The sequence below is a fragment of the Stenella coeruleoalba genome (genome assembly GCF_951394435.1).
Source record: "Stenella coeruleoalba genome assembly, chromosome: 13".
NCBI lineage: Eukaryota > Metazoa > Chordata > Mammalia > Artiodactyla > Delphinidae > Stenella > Stenella coeruleoalba.
Window position 1 is genome coordinate 36,129,328 of NC_137159.1, and position 13,883 is coordinate 36,143,210.

Genomic DNA, 13,883 nt, shown 5'->3' on the forward strand with positions numbered 1-13,883 from the left:
TAACTAGAGAGAGCCCGCACGCAGCAACAAAGACCCAACACAGCCAAAAATAAATGAATAAAATATAAAAAAATAAATTAAAAAAACAACAACTTTATAATCATTTTTTCTGTGTAGACAAAGACATTGTTCCCTGTAGGAAGGGAACATGAATCGGCTATTTTTGAAAGTTCAATCCCATGACATTATAATACAATTGCTTTGATAACCAATTATAGGCATGTTACTATAAGCACTTAGTCTCCCCCATATAAGTCGGGCCTGGAGATGGAGGGGCTAGGTATAAACAAAATAAAACACTAACATTAGTGGTTGCCAGGGGTGAGAGAGAGTTGTGGGAGCTGGAGTGGGGTGGGGCGGGGGCTTGGCTGTGGAAATGGAAGAAATGCTGTATGCTGACTGTGGAGGTAGTCACACACATGGAAAGATGACACAGAACCACACACACATACTGCACAAATGTCAGATTCTTGGTTTTGATATTGTACTATGATTATGTAAGATGTAATCATGGGGGAAACTGGTGAAGACACAAGGTACCTCTTCTGTACTACCTTTGCAACTTCCTGTGAATCTATAATTATTTCAAATAAAATTTTTAAAAATCCTGGTGAAAATCTAGTTTATAACCTACCTGCAAGACCGATAAATAACATTTAGAAAAGATTTTCTTTAGCTGATCTCAAAAACAAACAAAAAGCTGTAGGCATTCCAACAGATTCAACTTATATTATTCTACTTCTAGATCAGAAACACCTTTAGAACTATTCAACACTGACTGGATGGACCAAACCCAGATTTACATAATAACAAAGTTTCTGGGTATATGGAGCAAAGGTGTTTCATTAACATGTTTTACCTAAATGATGTCAAGTAGCTGGATGTTTTGAAATATTTCAGTGATTTTCTGGAACTTTAGCTTCTCACAGAGGTGTGTGGCATTTTGAAGACACAGCCAATATTATAATAATGAGGTGCTAAATCATGAATCAAAATTTAGTGGAAAAGAGAAAGATGAAAAACAGATACCTAAATAATTATAGGCTAACTAAAGGCACAGACAAGTAGGCAACTTAAGGAGAAAGCACTGGAACGAAACATTTTCAAACAACTTTAAGTAATGTGGCATGAATGATTAATGCAGAGACAAAAGAAAGGAGACAAGGTCATAATAAAAAGAGGGAGAAAGAAAAGACTAGAGACAGGAGACTCTGGCTCTAGTCCTAGCTATAGCACTGATGTGTGCTTTTGGGTAAATCACTTAGTCTTTCCAAATATGTTTTTCTAAGTGTAAAAAGAGAGTACAGTGCTAGATAGTCATTTTTTCTTTCTTCTATCTCTAAAACTCTGATTCACAACTGAAATAGCAACATAAAGTAGCCTAAGAAAAGAAGTTTGCTAGTGGTGACTAGCTGGATAACTGATAGCCAGAGAGCTGACTTTACTCAGCAGTGAATAAAGTATGGTTAAAGTACTGATCTTAGAGGGGAATCAATGGCACCGTGAATGGTGTGACCTTGAAATTCAGTGGATAAAGATGCAAACGACAACAACAAAAAGTATCACTACTGCTTTTTACCTATAAACTGTTTTTTCAGGTAAAAGTATCTTAAAAAAACATTAACAGTTGTTAGTAAAATATTAAATTCCTAAACAAGAGATGCAATGGCTATAAGACTGATGAGTACAAACTGATGTGGAAGATAAAAATTCAGTGGGTACCAAACTGAAATAGAAAAGACAGGCCAAAAAGAACGCAGTCATAATGAGAATTATACAACTATGATAAGTTTGAAAGTCACTGTTCAATGATGCCAAAACATAAGAGGAAGGTCTGCTATACGCTTTGGGCAGGGGCACGGGGAAATTTAGGTATTGAACAGGTCTTTCCTGACACATTTTGCTAAGCTTCTAGCACTAATGGCTATGGCTGTTTAATCTGAAAATTATCACTAGGAGAAAGACTGCATGGCCAAAATGTTAAGTGAAAAATATATACATGTTTATATAATGTATATATAATATATACATTGCATGCCAAAGAATAGTGGTAAGAAATATCACTTTATATAGAGAATCTTTACAATGCATTTCAGATGTTTGTTAAGTATCTTAACCTGAATCAGAAGTATGGAGCCAAGCAAAGGTCATGCAATCTAGTGATGGCGGTTAGGCATCTCAGCACAAAACTCTGATACGCATGCTGAAATCTTCAATTTGAATGTTAGAATGCAGACCTACACAGGCTCAAGTCAATTCAGAAATAAGTTTGAATTTCCACTGGGAAATATTATTTTCACTGGTTTCCCAAAAGCCTAAAAACTAAAGCCAGTGAGGATCACAAACTACCATAAAAAAGTACAGAATAAACTTGTTAATTCATTATTTATATGTGTATTTTTTAAAAAGAGAAATGTGTGCATGAAACAGAATAAAAGGACATATTTGCTTAAAAAGAGCTTTTAAAAAATATAAGTAGCAAGAGACCAAGTTCCATCTTCCAGCAAAAATGTTAGATATGCTTAGATGTTGCTGAAAATTCCTACACTTGCCTGTAAATAGGGAGAGAGTCCCTTGATTACAAGTACATAGGGGTGTATATGTATGCACAGAGGTGGCAGCAGCTGAATACATATGGAGCTGCAACTAACCTCCACTAAATTAACACACATTAATTTCTACTAAAAATCTTCTGTTAAATTAACACACATGCTTTTTTTAGGTTATCTAAACTTTTAATCAAGTCTATAATTAAATTATATAAGAAAGATGATAAGTATGAGGTATGACTAGGCAAAAATGACAGGTGACAGCTAACTCTGATAAAATAAGCAATAACTTATGGGGCTGTAACACGTGGAAGTGGTTGGATAGAGGAGAAGAGGAGAAGGAGGCAAGTAAAAGTAGCAACAAGTGGCCTCAAGTAAGAACAGCTCCATTTCCAGAAAACATACCAGGCAGTTACTCAAATTACTTTCCTAATACCTAGCATCGTAGGAATAAGAATGTTGATTGGGGCAGAAGTGAGAATGTGCTGTGGGAGAAGTAATTTTGGAACCTGCATAAACCTGGCAGGCCTGGGAGAGCAGTTGATAGCCAGAGGGCAATATAAGGCCAATGAAAAGAAGAGAGCTAAGGACAGATTCAACCTACTGAGACATTTTGCCCAAGGCACCTTGCCTGTTGCCCAGCCATCAATAAGGCCAGGCATTTTACGCATTAGGTCCCCTTGCCCATTAATTCGGTGCCAGTAATAAACTGGCTTCAGAGGCATGTTTAAGCTAAGCCCAAGTATAAACCACAGTGGTACACAGCAGTAATATTAGATGTTTCTTGAAACACACCTGAAAAAGTAGGACCTTGCTTTACAAAATTATTTTCCAAAGTATGTTCTTCAGAAAAGGGTCCTGTGGCCAAGTAAACTTGAGAAATGAAGTAAAATTAAATAGGGTTATTCACTGCAAGATTCTTCAGAGTCCTTAATATGTGGGTTGTGAATCTCCAAGGGTGGTTGTAGGGTATGATATGAAATATTTCCCAAACTTACTTCACTATGGAACCCTTCTTTAGTGGAGCATTTCTGGGAATTAGTGTTCAATGGAACATACATTTTGGAAAAGGCTGTCCAAACATACATTATTGTGTTAGACATAATCAAAGATGATATTTAAGGTTAAGAAATGACAAACACAGCAAGAATATGTTTTAGAAATGGTAATGTTCATTAAGAATACTAATATTTTAAAAAACAATTCGATGTCGAAAAAGTAAGCAAACCAAAGTGGCTATGTTCTCCCAGATAAAAAGTAAGAGGGAAGGCTTTGATATTAAACATATTAGACTGAAATACGATTTGTGCTTAAATGTCCCAAGGAGGTAAAGGATAAGAAAGGTAAGAGAGCTTTCTTTTTTTCCTAATCCATAGAATGTTTTGTTAAAGGCCACATCATTTTTAACTTAACAGCTTTATTCAAACTCTCAAAACAACAGTTTTTGATGTAATAAACACACCTAAATTTTATTACTTTATAAAATTTTTGCAGGCTTCAGGAAAAACACACTATAGCAGACTTGAAGAGCTGGTATAAATGCAGTGTTTTCCATTTTTTTGAAATCTAGCACTTACCAGATTTGTGTGTCAGTAATAATGATCATATAATGTTCAAGCTGTAAGGGATTTTTAGAGATGCTTGCTTCAAAGTCCTCATTTTATAGGTAAAAAGACTAAGTCCTGGATAGGTTTAAAGGACTTACCCATAACCAGCCAGTTCTCAAATTGCCTTTTCTATTTTTTTAAATTAAAGAGAACTTGCTCATTGTATTTCAAGGGATATTAATAAGTAACTGAAATCACATCTATCATGAAACTAAATTTTAAAAATATTTCAAAAACTATAAGTTATATATTAAGGGAAACAACAATGTGTGTGGACATACGTGTATATACATGCATAAAAATATCTATATACATCCAGATATTTTTACCTGGAATTGGTCAGATGTACATGTGTTCATTTCTGGTGACACAGTGGTTGTCTGACCGATGGAAGCGATTTTCTCTGCAGCAGATAGTGGTTTCAATGGTTCCTTGGTGGGCTCTAACATACCCTGAAAAAGGTATATTAGCCATTAATGGGGGGGAAGGATCAGCCCATAAACTTTGTAAACTTTTTTTACAAGAAAGTTAATCTAGTAGAAAGCAGAAAGAAAAGAGGTCATCTGAAAAGAACTGAAGACAAAAAGGAACTAGTCCTAAATTTTGCTTCGTGAAAATCTTACAGCACTATAATGGGAAATGTTTCATAATAATACCTTTGGAATCCAAACTTTTTGAAGCAAGACATTGTAATTGAACTGGATTTGTTGTAAAGTTCCTGGTTATCACTGTCACACAAAAGCATAAGCACATGGGATGGTGGGAGCGGGGAAGAGGCAAGCAGAACAGTATATCACATCCATGCCCTAAGAATCCAACATTATTCTGATGTTTCAGATCTGAAACTGCAGGAAAGGGCACTCTTCAAACACATTACACCATGGTGGTGCTTGGAGAGGTGAGAGCTGATTCTAAAACACACCATATAATGTGATGACGTCTACATGTTTCAATGTGAATTTAGTGTTTGATCCTTGCTCCACTATAGATGAGAACCTTAGTTCTTGGGTCTTTGGACTGGCAAAGCAGAGACAGTCATTTCAGAGGGGAAAACATCTTACATATTCCACTATGAATCTAACACACTTTTTGAGTAAGAGAGAAAAACATTCAAGATGGATGTAGAAACAAAGAAGAAGAAAAAAATCAGCATTTTGCATTAATGTTCTACCAAACACTAAAAATAATGGGTAATAATCCAGGTTACTGGCATGAAAAAAGGCCCAAGCTTTTACAAATTTTAAAATAATACTTGATAAGTTCTTGAATAGTTATCAACCAAATAAAAGTCTCCCTTTACTACTGGGGAAAAAAACCCAAAGCTGCTAAGTCAGGAATCTTATAGTTAGAATCTATGCATTTCTAAAACCAAGTTTTCAGGAGAATTCCCCTACCCTCATAAAATCAAGCATAAGCTAAATAAGCAATTTACAGATTTAGTTCTTAACAGTGCATGTGAAAGGCTTTAACCTAGCAGCTTGAAAAATGAAAATAAATTCATGGTCTAATTCAATACCATACACATTATACAGGCTTTCTACTGTGCCCTTCTACAAAGGCTCCATGCATTTGGCAAACAATTACTAGTCTTAGCCAACTTTTCTAATATGAACTCTCCCTTAAGTCAGTGGTTCGCAAAGTGGTCCCCATCAGTAGCTTCTCTATCACCTGGGAACTTGTCAAATGTGCAAATTTTTGAGACCTACCCCAGACCTACCGAATAAGAAACTGGGGGTGGTGCTCAGCATTCTGTGTTTTAACGAGTCTTCCAAGCCACTCCAATGCACATTAAAGTCTCAGAGCCAGTGACTTAAATGACAATTTCAGGTACTATTCCTCAAGATGAGATCAAAAGATACTGAACATCTCATGTGCGTAAAGTACCATGGGAAAAATTCAGGTATCATTAAAATTTGAAACCAGATATGAAAAAGAATAAGTTTCTAAATATAAGGCATCACAAAGATGGAGGAGGAGATGATACATTCACTAAACCAACTTTGGTATTAAAAGCTTACAAAAATGGTAAAATTACATTACTAATAAAAGGTTGTAATTAAGATAGGAAAAAAAGCATAGACATTAGTCTCTAATTCCACATAAAACTTAAAGAATTGGCTAATGTGCTGACCCTAACACAGAGCATTAAGTAGGTTACTGTCGCCAACATGCTGAATGAAAAGTGCCCACAAATTAAATTCCTACTTCCTATTCAGAATGTGACAATAACACCACCAACAATCTCTAGAATGCTACTCCCTGAGGAAAGAGATCCACATAACCAGAAAGTTAAAGAAACGTTCTGGATTACATTTACCTACAACATAAAAGAGAGTAGGGATGATCAAGGTGTTTTGAAAATACAAGATAACCATTCACAAAGGAGCAGAAACTGATTTTTTAAAAAAAGGTCAAGCACAGAAGTTTTTGTGCAATTCCACAAAACAAAACAAAGCAAACAATTCAATAACAATAATTAGAGCTTATTCATGGAAAAGTTTGCAGATTAAAAAAAGGTCAAGTTCCACAGCAAATTCATTTTCACATGCACATAAAGGGTTTTTAAACTTAAACTCCATACCAAGGGTTCCTCAGTTATTTTTTTCTCTATCTTAAACACAGTATTTTTTTCTTATTTTCAAGTTATTGGTGAAAGAATTTTAAAATACTTTTACTTTGATAGGACATTTTTATGCACCAATAACTCAAAGACACACCAAAAACCACAAACAAGTCAAACTTTAAAATGTGACTGAGTCTTGATAAGGTACAGAATGAAAATTCCTCAGTTTTCCTGGACTACCTGGCATATCTGAAAAAACAAAATTCAACACGTTTAAAACATTAATGGAAAAACTAAATACCAATTATGGGTCCTGACTCATTTTCATTTGTTATAATTTGGTATTTCCAAGTTTTGATATACATCCATGGCTTCAATACTGCATTATTTAAAAATAATCGTAAATGCATTAAAACAAGTGATAGCTAAGGCTTCAGATACTTCAGCTTCTTCTTTTTAAAAGCAAATTAAAAGAGAGAGACTTCCAAAGGTGGATTTTACAAAAAGTTATGAGCACTAATATTACTATGATAAAAAATAATTTTCAATCTAAAGCAAAAGTGTCTATAATTAATAGAATACAGAAAAATATCCTCAGATCAAGACTTGAAGGGATTTATGAAATCGAAAAAGGATATACTGTATTCTCTTAACGGCCCCACAGTAAACGCCCCCACAGTAAACGTCCCTTAAAATACACTTTCCATGTCATGCTATGCAAGATGATTTTACAGAATAAATGCAGCAATGATAAACACATGCAAAGACATCTTTGTACTTACCAATCCTGCTGCATACATGGGCACTATAACAGGTTGCTTCTTATTGCCCGTGAAGAGCTATATACGTACGTTAGAGAGAAAGAACATATATTTAGAGAATGATCTGTCATAGAATGAAAGTTTCCAAAATATGCTTGTAATGCTTTATTACATACATCGTGAATGATAAATTGAAGAAATTGTTAAATTGCCCTTATGGGGTTATATTTTTGATCTCCTAGCCCAATTCCTTCATTTTATAGTTAAGGAAAAACACTAGAACAACTTTTCCTAAAAATAAGAAATATTGCAGAAAAATCTAGATAGATTTATGCTTAAAAGTTGGCATATTCAAAAATACATGAACATGTTAAACCAACTAATATTTATTTTTCTGAGGAACTAGTTTCAACAGAAGTGTGACAGAATTTAAAAACATTCATAGGTTGATTAAAGGATTTTCCAAGGTACTAATAAACTCACAATGTTTCGGGTGTCTATTCCCAAGGAGCACAAGAGCTTCTTGTTGCTATGGGAGCCACCCCACTGATATCTCAAGCCATGTGCATCATGGATGTCCTGTAGCTCAGCCCACACATCCAGCAGTTCCCTGCAAAGGTCACGATGAAGCCATGGGTTACTCAATAGCTTTCATGGGTTACTCAATAGCTTTCACCATGAATTCTACTTTTAATGTGACTGTGAAATATACATTTCAATTAATCTTGTGTCTAACATGAGTATATAACTACTATCTGAATGAAATCAACAGCCAACACTTAGTCATTAGAAAAGTAAGTTAAATTCATTTGAAACAATCAAGCAAAAATTTGGCCTGTTTGTTATTTTTTTTAAATTGTAAGGCAAAAATATTTAAAAGGAGGAAAGATACCACCCAGCATCCCACCATCTTTCTGGAGCTATTTAATGTTTTCTCCTTGAGTCTTGACCCACAAATACAGTTGCAATTACAGCATATTTAAAATTCTGTATTCTTTTTTCAGATTTTAAGCATTTCCTTATGTACATATGTATCTTTTTCAGTGGTTGTGTAATGTTCTATTAGACAGATGCATCATCATTTATTTAGCCACAATCATCATACAGTTTTAATTAAGTTGTTCTTACTGTTTGGCTCCTATTGCTAGTAGTACAAGAATATCTTCCTGTATTTTATGGTGTGTGTTATTGCAGAATTGTGTTATTTCCTGAGAATGAATCTCTTGGGTCTAAGAGTATGAACTATCTGTACAGCTAGCATATTTTTAAAAAATATCTACAGTTTAAAGATGGCAAAACATCAACCTTTTTATCCCCTTCTGTTCTCAGAAATCACCCCAAAACAAAAGTCAAGAAGCAAAAATAATATGCATCTTCAATGAAATTAAGAAATCCTGCCTCCAGAGGTGGGGAGTAACGAAATGTAACAGAACTATCCAGGAATAAGAATAAAATTAGCAAGTCAATCTAGACCCTCTAACATCTAATAATTAATAGGAGTTCCAGAAAGAAAACAGAGGCAATGGAGGAAGGTAATTGTCATTATAAGAGAATTGCTCAATACTGAAGAACAGAAGCTTCCAGATTGAAAGGTTCCTACCTAGTACTCAGTCCAATGAATGAAAAAAGATTCATATCGAGATACTTCATTGTGAAATTTCAGAACACCAGCAACAAAAGACCCTAAATTATAAATTTGATGTAGGGGTAGAATAAAGTAAAATTTTACCTCCTGTGTACCTTTTTCTCTGAGGAGGCTATTAGAGGATGTGCTCCACCAAAATGGGATTTAAGTGAAGGGAAGTCCCAAGACAACATGTGTTTAGGGGGCCCAGACTGATCCATTCCAGATTGGAAGGAACTGGAAGATGGAGGACTCCAGGTAAAAAATGGAATGGTCAGCTTGATAGGTCTTATCACAAGTAAAATTATATTCACAGGCTGTTGGAGGGTAGGGAAAGACTCAGTAAATGAAAAAGAGAGGCAATTATTAAATCCAGGAAAAAGGTATACTATAAAGAAAATAGTGGCTTAGCTGTGAACACTATATATATGATCGTAATAATGAAAATACCAAGTAACAATTTAACCAAAAACTATGATATAAGTATACTGGGAAGATGAAGAGAAGAGAATAGCAGATGTAAGATCTAAATTTTCATCTATCATACTAGGAAATCAAAAAATAATATAAAAAATTGATTAGAATATCTATTTAGAATTTTTTTAAAAAAAGCTCAAAATGGACAAGTAGAGAATTTTTTAAATCATATCTTTTAGCACAATATAATTTTTTAAACTTAAACACAGTAATATTTTAGAACCTTAATGGTTTAAGATAACCTTAGATAATCTTATAAATTAGAACAGTTGAAACTAACAAATATACATGCTATCTGAAAAGTGTCTACTACTTACCCACTTTCAGCTAAGGCCTCTCTTCTTTGTATTGGCAAGGTGCTTGCTTCCAGCAAGTGCTTCAGGGAAGTAACTTCTTCTTCAGTATCAGGGACAAATATGGAAGGAAAACATGCTTCGAAAATTCGCTCCAGGCGGTTTAGTAAAGCTGTCTGCATCAAAACACCCCCCAAAAGTTTATTTTCATTTTTGTAATTTTAATAATGTCATAGCTTTATCATTACTACACACACACACCCCCATACAACAATACCCTGTCCGCTACTATGGGGTGGGGGAACTACCAGTCAGATACAGGAAACACTAAGTGAAAGAAGAATAACTACTCATAGAACAGCTTTAAATAATTGTGTAATGACAAATAAATGTCATTACACACCAAGCATCATGCCTGGCACTTTACAAACATTATTTTACTTAATCCATTACAAAATTCTACAAAGAAGCAATTACTACCCCATTGTACAGTGAGAAAGCAATCTCAAAGTTTGAATAATCTGCAAGCAAAAACAAACCCAAAAAAACCAGACAGTATTCATAATCTTTCCATAACACTGGGGTGTTTCTTACTACCACTCACATACTCTATATTTAGAACAGTAAGATTGGATGCTTGCAAAAAGTATTATCCTATTATAGTTGAACAGAACCTGGATATGAACATGTGAATTCTGAAAACCTTTTTTTTAATTTTTAAAAAATCTTATTGAAGTATAGTTGATTTACAATGTTTTGTTAATTTCTTCTGTACAGCAAAGTGACTCAGTTATACATATATATATATTCTTTTCCATTATGGTTTGTCACAGAATATTGAATATAGTTCCCTGTGCTATACAGAATGACCTTGTTGTGAAAACCTTTTAGAAATATCTGCTAATAGAAGAAACCAAAGTAGGAAAGAATGTCTCAATTTTTACCAAGAAATTCAATGGCTCATTTATCATTTTGATGATCTGTGCTATCTTTTAGAAATTCCATTTCTCTACTCTTCTATGGTGTGCATATTTGTATTTCTGAATAGTACACTATCTTTCCTCCAAGCAAAGCCTGCATATCCCCTAGAGTATTTTCTCTGAGAACACTGGCATTTTTGGAGTATTTTTATTAATTAAAACTTGTTGGATTTAGATTAACTTAGATTTTGGGGGTACTAGTAGGTTTAGTCTACATGTAACCTACAATAACATTTATTCCCACTTTCCTAACTTTATTTCAGATACATGTAAAATATTTTCAACTCAGCTCACCTTACTACTTAAACATCAACTAGGAATACAAACTTTTAAGTCAAAACTTGTTGGAAGATTAAGTGTACTACTGAAATGACATCCTGTGTACAAGAAAATGCCACATCATGGCGGTACTTCCTGCCAAGTAACAAAACAAGTTAATGCTTGGTTTCTGTTGTTTAGTATAGTCAGCAAACAGGAAAATTAAAAACAAAAGGAAAAATTTTCACATACATATTTTCCAAAACAAAATCTCTTTTGGAAGCAGTATCAGAGCAAAAAACTTGACACTGCATAATTGGTCTCAGGGTACTCTTCTGCTATCTCTACAAAAGTTTAACACCTTCATTATATTCATGTATATGATATGGGAAAAGGTTCTCAGTATCAATTATGAAACCTACAGTAAAGAGTAGACTCAAGATCCCAAGGCTTGTGAAACTTGAGTGCATCAAGGGGACCCATACTTAACTCACTTCAACAGAGGGAATGGACAGACATTACTTTTAAAGGGATCAGATAACCATCTAATTGGAAACATAATAAGCATTGGCTCCTCTTGGGCAGGGAGGGTAAGCAAAAACTCACATATGACCAAATTTTATTTCTCTGTAAATTAAAACAGAATCTTTCTTGTATCCTCTTTGTTATCCTTTTAATGGGATAGAAAAAACATTTATCTAAGGATGAAAGAAAGGATCTCAAAACATATTCAATGATTTGGATCAATCATTACACATAACTACCAGGTCTTAGGTATAACAGTGAGCAAATTCTCAAATTAGTGGAATGTACTTGAAGAAATAGAACATTATTTTAACCCAATCACATTTAAACTTTGTTTTAAACTTCTTCCCAACCTTTTCTCATAAAGAATAAAATTACATGGAAATTTTAAAAGAAAGTTCCATATGTCTTTAGGATTAGATATTAGAGTCAATTGCTTCAAATCTTTTGCTGAATGAGGTAGAGCAGGAGTTGGTAAATTTTTCTCTATAGGGCTAGATAGTGAATAATTTTCGTGTTGCAGGCCATCCATAAACAAATAAGTGTGGATGTGTTCCGATGAAACTTGATTTACTAAAACAGGTGGCAGGACAGATTTGTCTGCTAAGCCATAGTTTGCTGACCCCAGAGGTAGAGCCATAAATAAATTTTTTTAATAAATATTCAAACAACCAGAATCCACTAACTGACCAGCACCACTCACCACAAGGAGGAACTCCTCAACAATTCAACAAGAAAGCAGCTAATAGAATTAACAAAGATTTTGATTAAAATTAAATTTCCTAACATTTTACTTTTTAAAGTATATTAATTTCCAACTACCAGTTTGATGCTAAAAGGGCTACTATCTTGTTCATGGTAGTAAATAATGCCAAATTTCATTTACTACTAGTTAATTCCAGTAAGTAAATAGCTGATATAATTATAACACTTCAATAGAGGACTGTGGACCCAAGGGGCTGAGACTCAGTTTCAGGATTTATAAACTGGAGCTCTCAGGGCCTACCTTACAAGGTGAATAATAAATTAGAGGAGTAAATGCTTGACACCCAGTGTGTGCTCAAGAAGTGGTAGCTTTTATCACTACTGTTGTTATTATATAGATGATACATACAGACACAGTGGCCTGCCAAGGAATAAATGTCAAAACCAGGTTCAAATCTCACTAAGGCTATTTCTCCACCACTATTTAGCATTCTAAATCATTATGAAAATACTTGTCTCAATTTATATCAATTTCTAACACATTACATCAAGAAATTAAATAATCCAAATATTTTGCATCCTCCCCAAGATCCTCCTATCAAGTTGGGAAAAAGGGACCTAATTAAAAAATATCTGTTGTTAAGAGCTGCTTATATAATGAGAACCTGTTACTGCTACCCCTTGGGGATTTTAAATTTTGAAAACTCGTGAACATTTTGGTTGATTGTTGGCATCTGTGAATTAAATCTTGATCACATTATGAAAATCAAAGAGTGTAAACCACACATGAGGTGTGTTAAGATGCTTTACTTCCCAAGAAGCACAATAAAGTTCAAACATACGATGGAACATAGCCCAAGTAACTTGGTAAGTAGAAGAGGTACAAGAATATAACTAACATTAACCCTCAGAAGAAGAGAAACTAACCTACCATAAGAATAGTTTCTCTTATGACCAAGCAGATAAATTTCTTTCAAAAAAACAGATTTCCCAAAACACTGTAATTAGACACTCAATTTTAAAAAACTCATAAAATTTGAGCATGAGATAAAAGGTAAAGGTTGGAACTTCCCTGGTGGCGCAGTTGTTAAGAATCCGCCTGCCAACGCAGAGGACACAAGTTCAATCCCTGGTCTGGGAAGATCCCACATGCCGCAAAGCAACTAAGCCCGTGCGCCACAACTACTGAGCCTGTGCTCTAGAGCCTGGGAGTCACAACTACTGAGCTGGCGCGCCACAACTACTGAAGCCTGTGCGCTGCAACTACTGAAGCCCACGCGCCTAGAGCCTGTGCTCTGCAACGAGAAGCCACCACGATGAGAAGTCCACGCTCACCACATCTAGAGAAAGACCGCGTGCAGCAACGAAGACCCAACGCAGCCAAAAATAAATAAATAAATAAATAAATAAGGTAAAGGTTGATACTGGTAAAGGTTTTGGGTTTTTTTGTTTCTTGAAGATTATTAAATAATTTTAATTGTTTTAAAATATATTCAATTTTTTCCTCAACATTGTCAGCCAAGGTAGTTTAACACATGCAA

General features: G+C 34.6%; 1 protein-coding gene across 4 annotated transcripts in view; it reads right to left on the minus strand.

The window, feature by feature from the left end:
* AFTPH (aftiphilin) overlaps positions 1–13,883 on the minus strand; it is a 64,294-nt gene that overhangs the window by 14,687 nt on the left and 35,724 nt on the right. For all 4 annotated transcript variants that reach the window (XR_013830989.1, XM_079940507.1, XM_079940506.1 and 1 more), the window contains 4 exons: positions 9,899–10,050; positions 7,964–8,090; positions 7,502–7,558; positions 4,486–4,608 (listed from right to left, as the gene is read on the minus strand). Coding sequence is in view for 3 of the 4 variants with exons in the window: in XM_079940507.1 (XP_079796633.1) it covers positions 4,486–4,608; positions 7,502–7,558; positions 7,964–8,090; positions 9,899–10,050 (459 nt within the window). In the remaining variant the exon portion in view is untranslated. The remainder of the gene's footprint in view (positions 1–4,485; positions 4,609–7,501; positions 7,559–7,963; positions 8,091–9,898; positions 10,051–13,883) is intronic.